The following is a 20,867-nucleotide window of genomic DNA, read 5'->3' as shown; positions in this document are numbered from 1 at the left end:
TCTCTTTTCTTGGCGCCTGGCCCCACTGAACCTCTGACGCAATACTTGTGAGATCCCCCCCCCCCCCCAAGCTGATCTGAGGTGGTTTTGAGTTTACGCAAGAGCAACATGAAAATGCTGATAGATAAGGGAAAAAACCTCCCATTTCCCATTATCCATTATCCATTATCCATTATTTCCATTATCCATTATCCATTATCCCATGGAAACCCCGCCCCGGCACTACTGGTGCAACAGATCCCATCTGCCGGAAAAACTTTGTCTTCTTCCCCCACTCTACAACTTCACCATGTGCATCAAAATCCTCCAAAATAAAGCCAATTCTTATGTTGCTACCAGAAATTGACCGGAGGTAAAGCCGAGGATCTCCGTTGGTCTTTCACAATCTCCATGGAGCTACCAGCAGTGGCGAGCGCTATTGTGACTTTTGACTCTTGACTCTCGCTCCCTCCCGCACCAGACGGAAACTCTCTTCGTCTGATCCTGCTCATCTTCTATTCAAAAATGACCCCGTCTCTGTGATAGCTTCCGGAATATTGTTCCTGACACGTCTTGCTCGACCTTCTCCATACCCTCTAAGGGTCTAGCGAGTCGACTATGTTCCGCATCCTGATGCCAAACATATGGCTGCATAACGTATCTATAACGGCCTAAGCCTTTGGCGAAATGACATGTTATCTTGTCCACACTGTCCCTTCACTTTCAACCCATTGTTCATTGCTTGACCCTGTGCAGTCTTGCCCGTACTGCCAACTCAGATCAGTCCTCATTGACCAAGGCATTGATGTTCTCACCATACCCTCAAGACATTGCAGCGAGTGACTCTATACAACTGATTGTTTGATAAACATCCTGTCCCGCCGGATCAACTCCATCCTCTCCTCAAAGTAGTGAACGTCCAGGCTTGACGTGGAAACCCCTTGGACCCTATCTTAAACAGACCCAGGATCAATGGCAATACCAAATCCTCGGCGACTGACGCATACGCCTCTAGGCACCATGTCCTTGCCTCAGTTGGATTTGAGCCTATCGTTGTTCTCGAACCCATCCTGTCATCAGCCAACGTTCTTTGATTCCATGAACCTGTCTTATGGTTTGGGTTTTGACACTAGTGGGTGCAGGAGTGAAGCGTTTGGCACAAATGCGTCTCCACAGGAAATCTTTGGCCACCAAGATCTTGCTTACATGGAGAATGGACTTCACGGTGTAGAAGCGCAACCAATGTCACTTGGCAGAGACACTCCAAACAGCCCACCGATCAAGATCGAGAGCGTGTCTCAAATGCTGGATGATGACGATCGTTACCGTGAGCAGGTGCGAGGAGGACAGCTTCCGGTCTCTCAAAAGGAGAAGGACATTGGCACGGATGTCGATACTCTCATGCGAGCTATACAGACGAAGGCAACATTGCCAGTGCATAAAATACAACCACCAAGGGTCTATGATCACAACATTCGAGATTCCAGTAACGATTCGGTCTCGTCCGCTGTGAACCGCGGCATTCCGAACGAATCCAAGTCGAAAAGAAGGTACCCCTGCAGGATTTCATCGTGTGCTAAAGTCTTTACCCAAAAGACCCATCTTGAGATCCATATGCGAGCACATACTGGGCACAAGCCATATGTAAGGCCATCGAGAGTGACTTGAAATCTTGGCATACTAACAAGGAGTCTGAACTAGATCTGCAAAGAAACGACGTGTAGACAACGCTTTTCGCAACTAGGCAACCTCAAGGTCTTTCGCTATGCCAACGTCATTGCTGGGGCATGAGCTGATTTATCGCAGACTCATGAACGCCGTCACACTGGGGAGCGCCCGTACTCTTGTGATCTCTGCGGCAGAAGATTTGCCCAGCGTGGCAATGTCCAGGCGCATAGGATAGTGCATGAAAGAGTCAAGCCCTACAGCTGTAGGCTTGAAGGCTGCGCGAAGAGGTTTACGCAGTTGGGAAATCTGAAGGTATGCCCCACCAGCCACATGGATCATGCTTCATGACTAACGGGTGAATAGTCTCATCAGAACAAATTTCATGCCGACACGCTACGCATCCTTACGTTAAGGTTTGCATCGATTGATATGGAAGACGAAGTCTCCGAGTCGGATAGAGAGCTGTGGGACTACTTCTCTACCCTCTACAAGAACAGTAACAAGGGTATCAAGGGCCGTGGTAAGGACCGTCGGATCAAACCTCTATCTGGTGACAGCAAAGGCTTGAAGGTTGAAAGAGTGAAGCGCAATGGAGAACGATGAGAGGTATGGAGGCAAGATTGTAAGGATGAACGCGATACGAGGAGCGCATGAGAGAGGCTGCAACGGCCAGGGGAGCAATCGTGTGACAGAAGGAAGGGAGTGATAGCACTTGCGACGCGGGCATGCATTCGATGGTGGGCACTCAACCGGGTAAGGGCTCTCTCATGCGAGGAAGGATAACGATCTGAAGCGGGTAGCAGGCCTTTTGGGTTTTGATTCATTGAGAATAATCAAGTGCGGTTGCAAGCAAAATGATGTGGTTCGGAACAAGGGTACTTGTTATGTATACACGAGCTTGCTCTCGGACAATTTGCTCTTGGATGTATATACGCTGTGCAAAGAAAGAATGACAATTTTGTTTGTACTGTAGGAAGATAGATTTTGATATATGAATTGGCCATCAAGTACTTACTACAGATTCCGGTGGAGGAAGAAGAGAGGATCAATCAGTAAAAAGGGTCAGACAGGTGACCGGGAATTCAACTATCCGATGAACAACAGCATCTCAGCTTGCATTGCGCTGATTGGACGATTTGCTGACAAAGCGGAAGACCCTGAATGCGAGCCCTCGAAGCATTTTTGGTTGAAAATAATAAAAATGTCAAAGTAGGAGTGAGTACCTGAGGACTTCGGTAGTCTTTCAATCATTGTGACTGTTCTCTTTTTTCTTCTCTTTCTCCTCTTTCTCTCCTCATCATTATCATCCATCCATCAATCAATCAATCCTTCCTTTTCCCTTTTCCCTTTTTCCTTTTTCCTTTTTCCTTTTATCTTCTGATCTGCAATCATCATTTGCCCGAGCCTTTTCTTTCCAATTGGCATCCATCCTATTTGGTCACCAAAGCCTTGTGGTCTTTTCTAATCGACAATGGATATCGTCCTCGAAATCGCTGATACCTTTCTCTTTGACCGTTTCTGGTCCACCGTCTACCCAGCATCTACCTTGAATTATCCAAAATATGCCGTCCAAGATGCTACTACAACCTTCTCCAGTATGCGTGAGCTGCCCACCGCCATACATTCATCCACCCAATTCTTCCAGCTCGCCCCATCTCAATACGCATATATGAGTGAGTGGCCGCGGGACAACATATGGAGACAATTCTTTAGCCTCTACTTGATCACATGGTACCAACACCTCTCCGTCCGTGTCGAGTCATAACCTGCAAACTTTTCTGACATCTCCTCTAGGCTTTTCGGTCTCGTACTCTACCTCGTCTTTGCCTCTCTCTCATACCTCTTCATCTTCGACCACGCCACCTTCACTCATCCGAAGTACCTCAAGCATCAAGTCAAGCTTGAGATTCGCCAAACCATGATCTCACTGCCGCTAATGGCAATTTTCACCGCGCCCTTCTTCCTGCTTGAAGTCCGTGGATATGGAAAACTCTACGATGCTCCGTCAGATGCTCCATTTGCTCTCTACAACTTTCTTCAGTTCCCATTGTTCATCGCCTTCACAGATCTATGCATCTACTGGATCCACAGGGGTTTGCATCATCCCAAGATCTACAAGACGTTGCATAAACCGCATCACAAATGGATTATGCCTACACCTTACGCAAGCCACGCCTTCCACCCCATGGATGGCTTCGCGCAGAGTATACCATACCACGTCTTTCCGTTTATCTTCCCGCTCCAGAAGTTCGCATATATCGCCCTTTTCGCCTTTATCAACTTCTGGACTATCTTCATTCGTAAGCGCTTCTGTCTTTCCGTTAGGCATCGCATGTCGCTAATCGATTGTTTACAGATGACGGCGAATACGTAGCCAACTCCTACATCCTTAATGGCGCTGCATGCCACACAATGCACCACCTGTATTTCAACTACAATTATGGGCAATTCACCACGCTGTGGGACAGACTGGGTGGTAGCTATCGACAACCGAACGATGAATTGTTCAGCCGAGAGTCGAAGATGAGCAAGGCAGAATGGGAGCGGCAAACGAAGGAGATGGAAAAGCTTCAGAAAGAGGTCGAGGGAGACGATGACAGGGATTATGGGCAAGAGTCTAGGAGACTGCAGAAAAAGGTTATGTGAAAGTAATGTTGCTTTCAACGTCACCATGAATATGAAAGCAATAGCAGAAGTTGAGGAACCCTTCTTTGGACATCTGAATGGGAGAAAGTGATAGGATTGCCAAAAGAAGCCCCAATGCCGCGGCCCAATTGACAAGCTTCGGGCTGTCATGAACATCACCAAAGGTGCAACCCGGGTCTCGAGGACTCGCTCCACAAACTGGAACACCAAGGGGCGTGTGGAAATTTGGGTCTATAGGAGGTTAGAGGGTATCTAATCCGTAATAGATTCGACTCCTATTGGCGCTGGTACAATGGTGTAGTGGTTTTTGATTTTGTATAGGCATATATATGGATGGGAGTTGACGTCTGGTCTCGACTGTTCCGAAGTCAACTCCTCACTCTATCGATTCGTGAATCATGTTCAATCTATTCGTGCGGTGGCAACATTTGTACGCCTGATTTCACGTTTGGATGGAGCAGCAATCATGCGTGCCTGTTTCAACTTCCCTGTGGCAAGAAATCCTCGATGCTATACCATGTCAATGCGAGCCTACTTTCACACCCCAATTTTGGCTGCCTCCCTATGCTTGGGAACCCAGCCCAGGCAGCTTCCCGAACCAACAATAGAGTAACACCCAAGAAAGGAGCCTCACAGAATCCCAGCGAGCGCCTCGTCTTCAGGCATCTCCTCTCCAGCTCCATCGCCAACTGCCTCCCCGTTGCCGTTCTGCTCCACAGCAATCTCCAACCCAGAAGCATCGACGCCTTGCACAACAAAACTCATCGTCTCCTGCACCCATGCTTCTTCGACAGCCATCTTCCTCCTGAACACCCTTAACCACCGTCCTCCCCAACCTCTTAACATCGCCTCCCCTTTCAAACCTTGATCCGCGCTCTCAGCCATGTCATCCACGCTGCCACCAGCAACACCAACCAAGCCATCTTCGATGACAGCGAAGAGCTTTCCCATCTCGTCCCTCTCTTTGCTTAAAGTCTCATCGAGGATCGCAACCTGGTCGCCAGGAAGGCCAGGCTGATTGCGGGCGACCACGATTTGACGTACTCGGTTGGTAACTTTTGTCACCGTGCTGCTAACCATCTCGAAAACATGGCTCAGAACAAGCCCTTCCCCTTTCCCTAGCTGATCACTTAAGGCCCACAAGACTACACTGATCGGCGTTAGTATGGTATAATTTAGAAGCTTGTCCACCACATTGACGCCTATCCCTGGCTTTTCGTGCCAATAGTCCATAACAGATGTAATAATCTGCCTTCGGGCGAGTTCGCTTTTAGCTCCAATTGACAAGAGGCGGTCTTTACAGCGCTCAATCTGCGAGAGTACGTGGGACAGAGACTTGCTGCCAAGGAAGCAAATTGCCGTTACGTAGGCGTCTGTGGATGGGACGAGTGGATCTGTCACGCCAAGAGACTCTGCGGTCTCTTCAATGGTGCTGAGTGGACTTTGTAAATCCGTGTCGGGAGCTTTGGCACGGAGAAGGCGAAGGATCTCTTTGGCGGGTTCGGAGTAGGGCATTTCTTTGGAAATTAGCTTCGTGGGTTCCAAGCCAACGAGGATTGAATGCTTACGATCAGAACTGTACTTGAAATCGGGGGTGTCTTTTTCCTTGGCTTCCGATATGAGTGGTTGATATGGCTCTGGAAGGGTCCCTCTGATCCGCGCAGCGAAGCTGAGACGGATTTCCTTCTCCAGTGCTCCCATCATGAAAGCCTTTTTGGGATGTATCAATGGCAGTTGTACATCGTCGACCCTGAGCATCTATTAGCGATGAGCCCATGAAATGCGAATTACTTACCATTCAGTCCATTTCCAGGTGAAGCCAAAATTGCTCAGGTGATGGGAGAACCAGTCCATGAAACGATACACCAACTCAAGGTCCATCCCATCCACATTCTTATACAACCATCGAATGGCACGGCCCAGACTAGGTGCAATTGCCGCCGGCGCAATTTTGCAGGCCTCAGTCAGGACAGAATGATAGTAGACAAGCTTGTGCTCCGCCATAGGTAGCTGCAGGAGTTGGGAAAACACAGCGTCAACAGCGACATCCTCCGGCTTCCAAGTCGAGCGACCCTCTTCTACGTTCCGTAGCTTGTCGAACTGTGTCGCTCTTTTGACAAAAGTCTCAGCGGAGAAGTAACAATCGAGATCGATTAGAAATTTGGCAGTTGCATTGCGGTTGCAGTCGAGGATGTTGATGGTATCAACTAGGGAATCTCGGAGGATTGATGATGCTACATCAGACGTTGATGGGACTGTCTCAATGTCTTGATCCGCATAGACTGAGAAGTATATCTCGGGAAGCATTGGCCGTGGACCTGGTGCCACGGGCGATGGGATGTTGATTTCAGGCAAAGCATGCTTCTTTGATGCAACGGCTGTATCCGTTGTATCTTCTTCCTTTCTGACGTTCCAAGGACGGGGAATGCACGCCAGCTTCCAAGATTGCCCTGCCTCTCCCTGCAGTTGCTTTTGCAGCAAATTGATGATGCTTTGTGGTTCCTGAGCATCTCCTTCATCGTTCCCTGGATAAGGATTTACGAGAGCTTCTAAGGCGTGAGGCGTAGATGCAATGATATCCGTCTTATCCAACAGTGCCAACGCACGCTCTTCAAAGCCAGTTGCGGAGGAGGCCATAGCATACGGTATCGTAAGCAAGATAATCTTGACGAGTTCCAGGCCCAGGCTCTGCAGCTCTTCTGATTAGCTTCGACTGAAGCACTAGCACTACTAGCATGATACTCACATCTTCGGAAGATGCAGTCTGCAAGTCGACGGCTCTCGAAAAGAGCTCCTCCAATAATGGAAATACGCCATCCTCTTCAAGCAGACCCTGCAAGCAGGCCAAGAACCGCAAGACCAGCTTGACTTCACGCCAGTGTCCAGCCTCGAGGTATTCCTGTATTGCCTTTGCTGCCCTCGTCAATATCTCTTGCGCTACTTCTGGTTTCTGTGGATTGATGACGATAAGTATTGCAGCAACAAAAGGGATCTTGAAGGGTTGTTCGACAACACTAGGGTCAACATCAGTCATGTGCCGATGACTATGTTCGCGATATCTCACATCTGTAGTGACAAATCAAAGAACTGTCTTCGGATAGCCTCATCGTCATAGTTGTCCACGACGAGTTTCGCGATACTGCTGATCTCTTCGTCGGTTCTCTTCAGCGGCTACGATGCCATTAGCTCAAAGGGCCAGGGCTGGGCCATCGGTGACACAATGGACATACGGATTCTGCGACCCCAAGAAGCTGCTTCCGCACTTTGAGATGCAAAGGTTCCTCATATCTTCTGCGCTGCGGTCGGCGGTCGTGTTCATCATCGTCTGCATGCAAAGGTCAGCTCGAGGCAGGTTCAACGGGGTCGGGGGTTGTGCCTCGATAACGCCGCTTGCGGTTATTGTTGTAGCCCCCTCGTGGTCCACCGTTTCTCCTATCGTAGTCTGCCATGCTTGCTGGGGGAGTTTTGATGGAGCAAAGTTGTCTTGAATGGGGCTATGCTTCTAGGTTGGCGCTGGCAGACGCTCGGCGCGCCAAATCCAATTGGCCATGAGGCCTTAGTCCCTGTCGCTTCAATATAGGGCTGAGACGCTCCACTTGCATGAAATCCGGGTGAGGTGAGCCTGGCGAATTGAGATCCTACATCGTCTATCCGCTTGATGCTGTTATAAATGTCTAGAAATATCACGGAGAGGAGTGACAGATTTATGACTAAGAGTGTGTGGCGAAAGGAGGTGGAAAAAGGACGCACTGCGGCTATTCAGGAGCATTCGTAAACACCACAACTAGCGTGTAGACCTCAGATTTTTGGTGGTAATGGGATGGGACTCCACCATCCACCGTCTCTTCAGTTGCACAGCAGGAGAAATTCGAGAATATTTGGTCAATTGTTTGAATAGTTGATGGTGCTAGCAATCATGAAACTTATGTAGGTGCGTCATCTAAGGTGTGATCATCTTAGAAAGTGCCCATGCAGCCTTCACCAAACCCTAGCTTCTTCCTGCGCCTGGCCTCATTCCCAGCTGATCATTCACCACATGAAAAATTCCGCCTATCGCACAAATTGGAACCCTCATCCATGCATGCCGCGCTTTTGCCAGGGAATTGTGAATTGATAAAATATTCGAGGCATTGCCGTTTTGAATTAAGCCATGCCATGCTTTTGGTCCACACAATCTGTCAGTGATCTTGCTATCACTGACCTGGCGAGAACATACGGGAACGACTGTTTGGCCAACGCCACGCTAGGTAAGTGCTGACACGCTGATACCGTGACTTCGTTACGCATGATTCGTAGCCAGTATCTATCTCACTCAAGCTGAGCCTTCATATCGTCCTGAGACATTGGATCGAGGGTTTCAAGGTCAATGCCGCGTGAGAGAAGCTCCTTACGCGCGTGGGTCGGGACGAGACGCGCGTTTTGCTCCGGAGCAATTGAGAGCTCTGAGTACGAGTCAGCGAGGAAAACAATATCGACATGGCAAGCAAGACCTACCGTGACGCGAGAAGTCGAACAGTTTTGGCATCTCTTTAGTACCACCAGCGGCATGCCGAGAGTCGGGGAATCGACAATCCGAAGCACGAAGCTCGTCGAAGAATGGGTGAACCATGGCCTCGATGGCCGAGAGACGCTTAGTAGGGGTATACTCGAGAAGAGCCGAGATCAACTCAATCGCATCTGGGGTCGCTTTGCGGAATACCTAGACACAGAATTAGTATCTGGGCTTTCGTTCGAAAAGGAAAAACTCATTAGGTTAGTACGTAAAAGAAAATTCCAGGTTCACTGACTTTGTTGAATGGGTGAGGCTTAATCTGAGGGAACTTGTGTTCCATATAGTTTGGATTCATGGTGCGGATCTGCTCGCGGGTTGGAGTCCCCAGCACCTTAATGATCTCAACAAGCTGATCAATGCCAGACTCTCCGGGGAACAGAGGTTGACCAAGCATCAACTCAGCCATCACGCAGCCGGTGGACCAGACATCTATCAAACAAGCGTGAGCGAGCGATACTGCCACTGACAGAGTGGAAGATTACCGATTTTGGTGGTGTAGTTGGTAGCACCAAAGATGAGCTCAGGGGCACGGTAGTAGCGAGAGCAGATGTATGAGACGTTGGGCTCATTTGCGACCAGGATTTTGGCGCTACCGAAATCACAGAGCTTGAGTACGCCGGTATTCGGATCAAGCAGAAGATTCTGCGGTTTGATATCCCGATGACAGATGCCCTGGGAGTGGATATACGCAAGGGAGCGGAAAAGCTGGTAGATGTATATCTTGATCTCGAGAATGGGCATGGTAGTCTTCATCTTGTTGAAAAAACGTGAGGCACGGTATACAGTCTCCGGCACGAATTCAAGGACAAGGTTGAGGTAGACTTCTTCTTTCTGAGGCGGGCGTCAGCTACTTTCTTCATGGTACCATGAGCAATTCCTCGATTCAATAAAATACTTTCTTGCTTACACGCTCTCCATTCGAGTAGTAGAACGCTTTTAGTTCTACGATGTTGGGGTGACGGACGATACGCATGATCTGCAATTCACGATTCTGCTTCCATCAGTACTTCGAACGTAATGTTATGGCATATTTTCCACGCTTGCCTTAAAGCGCTTGTCCTGAAGAACACGCTTGATAGCTGCATCCTCTCCGTTTGGAGCCAGCTTGGTCTGGAAAACCACTCCAAAAGAGCCGTTTCCCACGATCTTGCACTGGGTGTACTGCATTTCTCTGGTCTCGCCAGTCACACCGTCTTGCACTTTCTCACGGATGACTTCTACATTGTATCAACCATCAGTCTCTGCCAGAGTGTAGAAGTAAGCATGGCTCATCCCTACCTCCCATGCGCAAGCTGGTGAAACCTGCTGGACGGTTTTGCGTAGACATCTTAGCAGGGCAAGATGGCGCTGTTTCTCTCTGGTTATCGAGAGTACGGTGGACTCGAAGTATCGAGCCGATGATGGAGCAACGGAAGGGTTGTAGATGAGTCCGTGTTGGGCGGACCTGAGGAGGTGGAGGGTGGAGGGTGGAGGGTGGAGGGTGGAGGTACTGTAGGTAGGAAGAAGGAGAATGAGGAGAGTGAGGTGAGGCGACTGAAATTACACAGGATATCAATCACACCAATTTGGTGCTTTGGGTCAACGCGCAAGGATACCCTCGATGGCGTTTTGTGTGGGTAGCGAGGATGCCTCTTCTCCGTCGCTAGAATGTGGTAAGGTGGCTGCGCAACAAACGGTGCTCTATCTGCAATTGCTCAAGGTGAGGGGACCATGTCGCAGAATGAGGAGTGGATTATCTCTGTTGAAGTTGATGCAATCTCAGGCTTCACTTTTTAGGACAAGATTGCCTTGGTGTTGTGAACGAGTGTTGTAGAGAGCGAAGCAAAAGCCGAGTGTCGCCTGACACATGAGTTGAATAGAGTTCCCTTTCCCGCGGCTGTTTGTTCCGTTGTCGCTACAAGGAGGATTGCATAGGAGAGGGGAGGAGGTAGATAATGAAGCTGGCTATGTTCAAGAAGGGAAGGATATTGCGGTGTTAATGTTAGGATTGATGATTGAGATCTCGCTCGGAGGCTTAGCCGTCCCAGCGCGGGAACCGTGCGATTATTTCCCAGAAAGCTGGTAACTAACTAAGCGATCTCTACAAGAGTGCGAGAACAAGAGGGGAAGGCTACGCGGACAGGAGCGGCAGTCACAGCGAAGCAGGTCGCCTTATTTCGATTGATTGATTGATTGGTTGATTGACTGACTGATGGATTTTGATTGATTGATTAATGGTTCTAATGGACCGAAGCTGTGGCTCAAACCCTGGGGGAAAGTGTTCGTTTTTCCTCAGGGGGAAAGAGGATGATAGTGGGCAATTCTTGCGGAAAGGGGACTGCTTACTTCTACGGAGTACTGCTCTCAGGCTCAGGGGAAGTCCCAGAGCAATGTCCAATAATGATATGGGCAGTGAAGAAGGTTTGAGGGGAAGTGAGCGTTCTCGGTTGGGTGGTCACATGGACATACTTGGACTCGATGTTACTTGGCCACCATTGGACTAGAGGCATTCTAGCTGGCGCAGGAACAGGCGAGGGCAACGTGGGACTGATCTACTAGAACGAGGACAGACCTATCTATCTACCTTACCTACCTTACATTCGACTGCCTTCAAGGGAGAAGGATGGAAGCTACGAAAGGCATGATCGAGTTAGATCGTTTGGATACTTTGGATAGCCTACTTATGCGCCCAAGGTACGGCAATCGACCCAGCCTTTGCGACCTTTGATTGTTTTGAACAATGTCCCATATTTCGAACGTCATGGGGATGAGGACTCTAGAGTCTGTGAAGGAAGGAATGAGGATTCCTCGGATGCCTTAATATCTAAGCGTACGGAGCATAGGTAGAGTGCTGCAGAAGGTCCAATGATCGTTTGGCTACCGGACGACGGAGAGAAGGGAGGTGGGAGAGAGAGAGAGAGAGAGGGAGAGATACTTTCTATATGTCATGCATCCGCCGCCCGAGGGCCCTGTCCAAGTGTACAAAGTTAAAAGCAGCCGTACAGCTTTGCCTCTACCGTACGCCGGCCGTGGACCAGATGGGTACTTATTTCTGAAACAAAGCATCTGGAAAAGTCAGAGTGAAAAATAATGCCTGGTTTTGCTGAAGTGGGCAGACCATCCGACATTATTGACGTGTTCGCCTGCAGATTGATCGCCATCTTGCATGATGGAGTGACGCATGATTGCCCACTGGATTATGCAAGCCTAACTCATCTTGGTCCAATCGTACCCACGTTAAAAGGCCGAAGAATCGTTGGGTCCACGCCTGGCTTGGCATCGAGCAGTATAGTACTGTAAAAGATCCTTACTCTTGGACCTATGTAATATGTAGATATCCTTCTGCCTGCTTTAGCATCCATTATTGACCTCTAGCATGAGGCAATGGCAAAATTTCCATGCTGGACGATGCAGGCGTTGAAGAAGCTACAATTTTGCAAGCAGCACATGACGATGGGAACCATGGTAAGCACAGGCGCCCAGAGAAGTGAAAAGTGTGGAATCAAAAGGCAGGTACCATCCAATTGGCTATTCTGAAGCACCGGCACCACCGGTATCCACCTCCTCCTCCGCACCCGCAGCGAGCGGCAAAAGATCTACCGCTCACGAGACCTCTCCATATTTTATTTTCTCGCCGTACAACACTCTGACCTCGGAAATCGAAACGTTCTTTAGCTTGTGATTGGAGTACTCGAGTAGAACATTCATAAGCATGGATGGAGCGAGGGAGTAACTAAGTACTAGTACCTTTTCAAAAATCATGTGCACAGTGTCAACGGGCAATGTCCCCCAAAACAAATTCTTTGGTAAATATATACGGACGAATCCATTTGGGTGAGGATTGCTTTCACGACATTCATTTGTACGGGAGAGAGTATTAGGAATTCAACTGCGTCTAATGACCATCTGCTGCATTCTCGGCAATGCGTAACCTATGCAGCTTACTTCACTCCATCACCAGACTTGTGTGCCCTGACTGAAATGCATCGAGAAACTTAGCCAGGGCTCGAATCCTACTGAATGTCTTGAAGATTGAATGGCATAATTTCCTTGTGCTTGAAGCTTACTTTGTTTGAGGAGCAAATTGAGAGGAGGGAGCTAGCATGTATTGGGGGTCATGAGAGCGTGTACTTTGAGGAAGCTGCTGTTGGCGGTAAACGTTCCTCGTTCATTGAAGATACTGCCACTCAAAGGCAGCAATTCTCGCCTATGAAATCACTATTCCAGAACTTTCTTCGAATATCAGCTCCCCCCATTCAGTCGTGTCGATACCGGCTGCAGACGTGCGAAAAGGTTTAGCCTCTCATTAATGCACGTTCGTCGCGTCCGTGACCCAGATTTCGAGTTTCTCACTTTCCCCTTTTTAGATTGCTTGAACGTAAGCTGTTCCATGGAGCATGATGAAGAGTCTGGAACGTCTTCAGCATCGTCTCTCAATTAAGCTTTTGTACATGAGGTGACAACTGTTTGCTAATCAGAATGCCTGCCTATCGCTTGCTTGGCCGTATATGTGCAACGGGGCCGCAATACTAAATTTACATTCCTACACCGTTCGATAATACGGTAAACAACGCTCAGACAATACAACGAGTCGGGCCTAGAAGACTCTCACCAAATAGAGAGCCTCACCAGATACAGTCAGTTGTTGAGACACAATGAGAAGGTCGAGAGGAGTGAGACGGAGTAATCTGCGAATAGGCGGGGGGAGCTGTTGGGAGCCCCAGGACAAGGCGGAAGGCGTCTAGAACGGTACGGATGGTGCGGAGGCTGATGTGGATTGAGCAGCATTCATAAGTTCTTCAGGAGCAGTCTCGATGGATACAGCTAATCCGACCTTGGCTTGTTGCTGAACGGATTTCACATTAGCAACGGCCCACACAATTGCATCGGTCAACTCGATATAGCAAATTCAAACACCGCTCGCAAGTCTTTGCGTACCTTGAAATGGTCCATTTCTCCAGCAAAGGTGATTTGCACCGGCGGAAGCACTCTTTTCTCCACGAGACAGCTGAGGCGGCCCGAGCTGTCAAGTTGGGCCTTGAACGTTGATGTCCTGAAATCGTATTTCGCACCAGCGGTCGCAGTACCCTCTTTGCGTGATCCATTGCCCATCAATCCGCCCCCACCTAGACCTGGCGCAAATTGTAGATTCAGATCCACACCTGCTTCCACCTTTCCCGTCAACCTTCGCCAGTAAGATGCGCTGACTGCGCCTTGGGCTTGAATCTGCGCACTGGCAATCCAACTGGAACCCTTGTATTTCGCACAGTAAGATAGCATAGACTCTGGACCGGCGTTGAGTGCTGCCCTCTGCCACATGGCCTCGAGTCCAAGGGCAAGGCTTGGCGTTATGGACTGAAGATAGCTGCCAATGAAGATACCGGTCAAGCCGCCCTCTAACATGGATGGGTTGATGGATTTCAGAGAAGCGGTGAAGTCTTTGCCGGTGAAATCGTTGTTTACTTGGATCATGGCTTGGCCAGGTCCTGGAGCCATTTGCACGTTGAATTTTGTAATGAAAGCATTAGTCCATCGGTAATTCCCCTGAGCTGATAGCTGACCGTCGTTTTCGAGGTTGGCCTGCATAAAGACCTGTGTACAGCGTTAGCTAGAAAACATAGTCACTCGCTCCAAAGTCAGGGATGGTGTACCTTTGGCGTTCCGAAAATGGTTGAGAAGCCGTATGGAGGCAAGCCTGGAGAGCCCATGGCGAAGGAATGAGTATATTGGAATAAAGGCGACACACTGAGTGGTCTAGTCCAATCCGCACGAAGTCCAGTGAACATATAGTTGGTAAGGAAGACATCCTTTTGCACCTCTCGAGCAATGTTCTCCACCGTCCCTGGATTAGAAAGACCTAACGCTTCGCGCCGCTCGGAGAACGAACTCCATGTATCACCAATCGCCCTGACCACCGCATTGCCCTCTATGTAGGGAGGCAGGAAATCCTCCATCTTCGCGTCCCCCATAATGTCAGGGGATGCAGCCTTTGCCCCCAAGATCAGCAGAAATTCAGAAATGGGGAAAGGTTGTCACCAGCAGGGCAGAGTGCTTGGAGGGACCAGAGATGGGCGGATAAATGCCGGAAGGTGGATAGGTATGTGTTTGGGAGCTGGGAGAATAGGTGCTTGATTGTTGCAGCTTGGCTACTCTCCGTAACGCAGTAAGACGACCGTAATTTTTGTCAAATAAGCTTTCCACTCTAGCTTCTTTGACCCTAGCGCTATGGAGCTGTCGTCGGGAGGTCGGCTATCGATAAGATGCGATATGTGTTCCTCGGGCTTTTTCCTTTTCCTTACCATTTCTTATTCTCACATCCGAGATGTATGGGAATGCTTTCATTCATGAATTCTATTTGATTATTGTTTTTTGGGGTCTAACACCGTGATACGCAGCTCAATCGGACTCATGGATACGCTACTGTAAGTGACACTGTTCCTGAAGGCTCAGCTCTTGTTCAGTACCTGTCTATAGAACTGCCGATGTCGCGACAAACTCTCGGAGATTCAGGCGAAAGTCTAGCACTTTTGTCGATGCCATCCACGAAATGCCAGAGACTGGAGAGTTGGCGCCAGCCCAACTGTATAGCACCGAGTCAGGGCGTCTCTTCCATTCAGGCCGAATAATTATAGCCACAGTAGGCTTGCCAGCAAGGGGCAAGACCCATCTTTCTGTTGCTCTAGCAAGGTATCTGCGCTGGCTTGGAGTCAAGACGCGGGTCTTTCACCTAGGAGACTATAGAAGAGAGCATGTTGGTGATGGAAAGGATGTGCCGGAAGATTACTTTTTTGTGAATGCTTCGGCAAGCACAGTCCTCCTTCGCCAAAAGATCCTCAAGAAATGTCGAGATGACATCTACCGTATGTATAGTTCTGACTAATTCCTCCCAAGTTTGTACCAGTGCGTATCAACCTATTTTGCACTGACAAAATGCTACTTTACCCCCCAGACCAGTTTTTGACTCGGGTTCGTGCCGTGAAGTAACCATTCTAAATACGTGCGTAGAATTCTTGAACCACGAGAACGGGCAGATTGCAATTTACGACGCAGTTAATCCGCTCTCCGAGGGCAGGAGATCCCTGGCGAAAGAATTTTCCAAGCACGAAGTGGAGACTCTGTTTATTGAAAGTGCTTGCGATGATGAGAAAATTATAGAGGAAAATGTGCGAAGTGTGAAGATTTCTTCGCCCGACTATATTGGTTGGTCATCAGACGCTGCCGTCAAGCACTACCTTGCAAGAATGAGCGCCAAAATACCACATTTCGAGACAATGGAGGAACCTGACCTAAACTATATCAAAATGATCAATGCTGGCGAGAGGATCAATGTTAACAACTGTAGCTTTGGCTACCTTTCTCACAGGTACGTAAGGTATTTCTCAGGCTGTTTGATCTTCCATAAATGCCCATCTCGGGAACAGGCAAGTCCAGTGGGAGGATGCCGGTGAATGGCTTCTGTTCAGTGTGTCTTCTGCTTCACCGATACTTTTCTTAGGAGCAAGCCAAGGGTAATGTGAGCCAATCAAACAGGAGAACGCCGTTTGACTGGCTTGTTGTCAGCGTGTCTTATACTTCATAGATAACGATCTTGGGAGCAAAGCAAGAGCCATTGCAGCGACTCAAACAGGAAATTGTTGTTCGATCTGTTTCTGCATGCTGTTGGCACAGTTTATGTCAAATATTGTCTGAAGAAGGGGAGCTTACCTCTCAATACATGCAGGATCGTCTTTTTCCTACTAAATTTGCACATCAAATCAAGACATACATACTTTGCGAGAGCCGGCACATCCCGAGAAGAAGATTCCTACAAGACAGACGCCTCTCTATCGGGACAAGGAAAGGAGTATGCAAAGAAGATGTCAGAAACTCTCATTCATCACCGAGAGGGAGAAAGGCGTGAGTGATATCGCAGTGTCTTTCCCTTGTTAGCACAGTTGGAGTCGCAAGACGTTTTGGGGAACGAAATGATCCTGTCCTACCCTGGAGATTTTCGTCTAGCCCATGTCTCTTACTTACCTTGAAGAGCAGTGCTAATTGTGAATATAGAAGCTATGATCGATCGCGGTGGACCAGACATTCCATTGAAAATGCTGACGATATGGACTTCGACCAGGAAAAGAACGATAGAGACGGGTCACTTTCTTGAGGAAAAAGGCTACAGAGTACGTCAGAGGTCTCAGCTGAGTCAACTCAATCCAGGGGTTTGTGAGAAAAAGTCCGAGAGGCGGATCAGGCTTGAGTATCCCGATGAGATAGCGAAACATGAAGCGGACCCATATCATCATCGATATCCGCGGGCTGAGGTTAGTGACCCACCACATCGATGCTTGCTCTGTGCTGATTCTTCCAGTCGTACCACGATCTTGCAGTCAGGCTCGAGCCCGTCATACTCGAACTCGAAAGGGAGCAGAACGATCTGCTCATCATTGCACATGAGAGCGTCCTAAGGGTGCTCTACGGGTATATAATGGCATGCAATGCTATAGATATCCCAAACCTTCAATTCCCTAGGAACGAAATCATCGAAATCATCCCCGCTAGTTACAACAATGAAGCTACGAGAATCAAGATACCTGGACTTCCTGAAAATTTCGTCCCAAGCTCTCCCGAAGACATCAGAATTCCCGTTCCTCCTAGCGGCTCTGTGACGCCGATGGGCTTAGACACTCCAAGGACTGGCACAAGCTCCCCACGTATGGCAACTGGCTCGCCACGTAATGGCCTCTCGACACCCTCTGAACCCGGCGAGGGAAAGCAGTTGCTAGTCGAGAGAGCACTTCGAGATTGATGTTGGAGTCAGGATTGAGTCGACGATGCAACCTGGAACTCCTACCTTTCCCCAGGCATAAAGGGCTTAGGACGGTCGGTACTGCATGTCTACCAGCGCTTCGGGTGTGCCGGATCAGCGAGCAAAGATCACTGCACTCCTCGAGACGTCCATCCCAGCTGCCAGCCGCCACGTTTCCGTGCCTAACAACGTTCAGGTAGACGAGCTGCATAAATCATAGAAGCTGCATTTTGTTTACGCGAGAAGGAGACCATTGAGGGTTGTGCGTGGCTTATCAGCGACCATTGTCCCTCGGGTACAATGTTTTCCTGTCAATCTTTGGCCTCACTGAAGCACGGTGACCTTTGCCCTTTAGGTGATTGATCCATTGACTATGGAACATGAGCGTTTTGTCACAAGCCTCGCAGTATCTTGCAGATTTAGCCTCCTCTTCAGGTGATACAAGCATTTTCATGGCAGCATCTGATAGCGAGTCAGGCCTAGGGAGCGCAAAATTGTTGATAAATGCTGCCGTAATGTCTTGAGCTTTTGCATCTACAGCTTCCGACCACCGCAAAGAGTCAGTTGCATCGAGCAAGAACATGTAATGCGTGAGATCCGCGGCATTGACAGCGCGCTGCAGCCGAAGCCTGATCCACCGAACTTGGCGTTTGGCGTATTGTCTTGTTGCGATTTTTGTACGCTCAATGCCTTCCTGCCTCAGCTTCTCCGGGCGGTTTCCGTCCAGGATATATGGCAGGAATTCTTTGAAGCCAATGGCAACCCATATACCACGACTCTGATCGATACTACCACCTTTCCGTTCCTGATCCTGATGGAAGTTTTGCATGGAAGTGACCTCTTCAAGCAAGCCATGCGAGACCATGCTATCCACACGGTGCTCCAGCCTCAAGTTGAGCGAATCTGAGGGCGCATGAACCCAAAAGATAAGCGTGTCGTATCGGACATGAGATTGTGCTGAGGCATCAGACCCGATTGGCACAGCACTCCTATCCCACCCACCAGACTCGATATCAAGACTTTGGGTCTTCTGCTGCTCGTATATTTCAGAGGCTCTCTTACCGGTTTTCAACCATATCTCAAGACTGCGCCTAATTTTCCTTCGGTCACTAGGGTGCCATCGCATGGCCATTTCTGGGTCCAGCTTCCGGAGTTCCTTCAGCATCTCCTCTGTGCTTGCATCGAGCAATTGCCATTTCTGGGCCTGATTCTCAAGTGTAGCATCGCCTGTCTCCTCCTCTTCGACTAATGCATCGCTAAATAGAAGAGATTGTGTGTAGTAATGCGTTCCGCCAACCAGAATAGGGAGCCGTCCCCTTGATCGAATCTCTTTAATGACACCAGTAGCTAGCTCTACAAATTGTTTGACCGTCCACGGTTCTTCCCCTAGTTTGATACAACCCAGTAGATGGTGTGGTACGCCTTTCCTCTCTTCTAATGGCAGCTTATTCGTAGTGATTGGCAAACCCTCATACATCTGCAGAGCATCTCCGTTGATAATCTCTCCATTGAATCGTTGAGCTAATGATACAGCAAGCTGAAAAATGACTCATTATCAAAGATGAGAACACAGCGGGGAGGACTGACTTGAGATTTGCCTGTGCCTGTAGCTCCCACTACAGCGACCAGACGAGGTCGTGGTAGAGCTGACGACATTGTGATCCACCGTTGCGTCGCTCGTAGCATGGAGTTGGTGAAGATCCTGGTAGTAATAGCATGGCTTGGTCAAGTGCTCAAGGGCAATTCAGTGGTGGAAAACAGAATGAGTATCGAGGCATCGAGGCATCGAAAGGGATTTGGCTCCTATCTCAGCGTCCTAGCGATGAGGGCAAACCCTTAGGCTGGTGGTCAAAATAAGTGGCAGTCCTGGCGCTTCGAACTGTCAACGAGAACCTGACAACAAGAGGTTTTGAGAAGATTATTCTGGCTACGAAGTTGCTTATTTCAATATTAACTACATTTAATTACGCAGAAGGAAGTTTTCAAATCCTCGCGTTGTTGACTTAGCCCTTGATGTTCTCGTAGCCCACCTCGGCGGGACTGCCATTTATTTTGACTCATCCTCACTCCAAAACTTACCACCACGCCCCCCCCCCCAAAAATTGCTCTCTCTCTCTTGATTTCAGCGGATACCATATTCTTGACTCATCATTCAGAGTGTCTGTGTCTTGAGATCTTCTCCATTGACTCTCTATCTCATTCGATGGGAACCTACAATGGTATACCGAAAGAGCAAGCGCCTTCCATAGAAGTCAAGTCGCTCTCCTATGCATTCCAAGATGGTTCCTCTGGCCTCCGGGACGTAGTTCTTAGCCTTCCGCCCGGCAGTCGAACATTACTAATCGGCGGTATACGGTCCTTCTCTTGTCTCCTCATCCTGTCTCTTACCTGATCTTTGACCTCTTCTAGCGAATGGCGCTGGTAAGACAACACTACTCCGCCTGCTCTCTGGCAAACGGATGGCCCCAACCGGCACAGTCAGCATCGCTGGAATCGATCCATTTACCTCTGGCCTCGAAGGCGTCACCTATCTCGGTCTCGAGTGGGTGCTCAACCCCATTGTACGCACCGATATTGACGTACCCACTCTCCTCGCCTCCGTAGGCGGCGATTACTACACCGAGCGAAGGGACGAGTTGGTGGAAATTCTTGACATTGACCTGGCATGGCGGATGCACGCTGTCAGTGATGGGGAAAGGAGAAGGGTGCAGCTCGCCATGGGACTTCTGAGGCCGTGGCGGGTGCTGTTGCTGGACGAGATCACAGTTGACTTGGATCTGTTGAGTAGGAGTAATTTCCTGGGATTTTTGAAGAGGGAGACGGTGAGCAGGGCTTGCACGATCGTGTATGCAACGCATATCCTGGACAATTTGGCCGACTGGCCAACGCACCTAGTGCACATGCACATTGGAAGAGTCAAGGAATGGGGTGGCGTCGGGAAATTCAACGTTGGTGGAATGAAAAAGAGTGGGAACAGTCAACTGGGAGAACTGGTGCTGGAGTGGTTGAAAGATGATTTGAGAGAAAGAGGCCCACGGGGAGGACGACCGAGTGAGGGGAAGACTTACGAGAGTCTGGAAGGTAAAGGTGGTTATGGGAATGAGAAGAGGACCTGAGCTGCTATACCCTTGGGAGGCAATTTCAACATGCCTAAACATCCAATTCCGGCGCAAAATGCATTTTTGATTGAAGTTTTCCAGATTTGATCTACGCAAATCCAGACATCGAGAAGAGCCTCAACGAGCTGTCATCGCT

At 49.1% G+C, this 20,867-nt stretch overlaps 8 protein-coding genes across 8 annotated transcripts; 4 read left to right on the top strand and 4 right to left on the bottom strand.

The window, feature by feature from the left end:
• Positions 1-951: 951 nt before the first annotated feature.
• On the top strand, positions 952-2,250 carry HO133_000285 (uncharacterized protein; the record flags this gene model as incomplete). Its single annotated transcript, XM_037291224.1, has 4 exons — positions 952-1,623; positions 1,681-1,734; positions 1,786-1,959; positions 2,011-2,250. The coding sequence occupies 4 exons, from the start codon at positions 952-954 to the stop codon at positions 2,248-2,250; spliced, it is 1,140 nt and encodes a 379-aa protein (XP_037152659.1).
• An 868-nt stretch (positions 2,251-3,118) lies between these two features.
• Positions 3,119-4,293, top strand: HO133_000284 (uncharacterized protein; the record flags this gene model as incomplete). The annotated part of the gene is made up of 3 exons (XM_037291223.1): positions 3,119-3,378; positions 3,442-3,947; positions 4,004-4,293. The coding sequence occupies 3 exons, from the start codon at positions 3,119-3,121 to the stop codon at positions 4,291-4,293; spliced, it is 1,056 nt and encodes a 351-aa protein (XP_037152658.1).
• A 630-nt stretch (positions 4,294-4,923) lies between these two features.
• On the bottom strand, positions 4,924-7,742 carry HO133_000283 (uncharacterized protein; the record flags this gene model as incomplete). Its single annotated transcript, XM_037291222.1, has 7 exons — positions 4,924-5,810; positions 5,862-6,043; positions 6,089-6,981; positions 7,040-7,307; positions 7,358-7,464; positions 7,524-7,618; positions 7,670-7,742. 7 exons carry the CDS (start codon positions 7,740-7,742, stop codon positions 4,924-4,926), a joined length of 2,505 nt encoding a protein of 834 aa, XP_037152657.1.
• Positions 7,743-8,601: 859 nt separating this feature from the next.
• HO133_000282 (uncharacterized protein) lies at positions 8,602-10,172 on the bottom strand (the record flags this gene model as incomplete). Its single annotated transcript, XM_037291221.1, has 7 exons — positions 8,602-8,735; positions 8,788-8,992; positions 9,081-9,274; positions 9,328-9,676; positions 9,753-9,836; positions 9,890-10,062; positions 10,124-10,172. 7 exons carry the CDS (start codon positions 10,170-10,172, stop codon positions 8,602-8,604), a joined length of 1,188 nt encoding a protein of 395 aa, XP_037152656.1.
• Positions 10,173-13,565: 3,393 nt separating this feature from the next.
• On the bottom strand, positions 13,566-14,793 carry HO133_000281 (uncharacterized protein; the record flags this gene model as incomplete). The annotated part of the gene is made up of 3 exons (XM_037291220.1): positions 13,566-13,670; positions 13,763-14,416; positions 14,476-14,793. The coding sequence occupies 3 exons, from the start codon at positions 14,791-14,793 to the stop codon at positions 13,566-13,568; spliced, it is 1,077 nt and encodes a 358-aa protein (XP_037152655.1).
• A 439-nt stretch (positions 14,794-15,232) lies between these two features.
• HO133_000280 (uncharacterized protein) lies at positions 15,233-17,612 on the top strand (the record flags this gene model as incomplete). Its single annotated transcript, XM_037291219.1, has 6 exons — positions 15,233-15,246; positions 15,299-15,684; positions 15,830-16,187; positions 16,545-16,720; positions 16,871-17,127; positions 17,175-17,612. 6 exons carry the CDS (start codon positions 15,233-15,235, stop codon positions 17,610-17,612), a joined length of 1,629 nt encoding a protein of 542 aa, XP_037152654.1.
• Positions 17,613-17,886: 274 nt separating this feature from the next.
• HO133_000279 (uncharacterized protein) lies at positions 17,887-19,298 on the bottom strand (the record flags this gene model as incomplete). The annotated part of the gene is made up of 2 exons (XM_037291218.1): positions 17,887-19,149; positions 19,200-19,298. The coding sequence occupies 2 exons, from the start codon at positions 19,296-19,298 to the stop codon at positions 17,887-17,889; spliced, it is 1,362 nt and encodes a 453-aa protein (XP_037152653.1).
• Positions 19,299-19,815: 517 nt separating this feature from the next.
• Positions 19,816-20,728, top strand: HO133_000278 (uncharacterized protein; the record flags this gene model as incomplete). Its single annotated transcript, XM_037291217.1, has 2 exons — positions 19,816-19,960; positions 20,022-20,728. The coding sequence occupies 2 exons, from the start codon at positions 19,816-19,818 to the stop codon at positions 20,726-20,728; spliced, it is 852 nt and encodes a 283-aa protein (XP_037152652.1).
• Positions 20,729-20,867: the final 139 nt, after the last annotated feature.

The sequence above is a fragment of the Letharia lupina genome, assembly GCF_014066315.1.
Source record: "Letharia lupina isolate WasteWater1 chromosome Unknown contig_10, whole genome shotgun sequence".
Lineage (NCBI taxonomy): Eukaryota > Fungi > Ascomycota > Lecanoromycetes > Lecanorales > Parmeliaceae > Letharia > Letharia lupina.
Note: the sequence above shows the minus strand (reverse complement) of the source record. Positions and strands in the feature narration are given on the sequence as shown.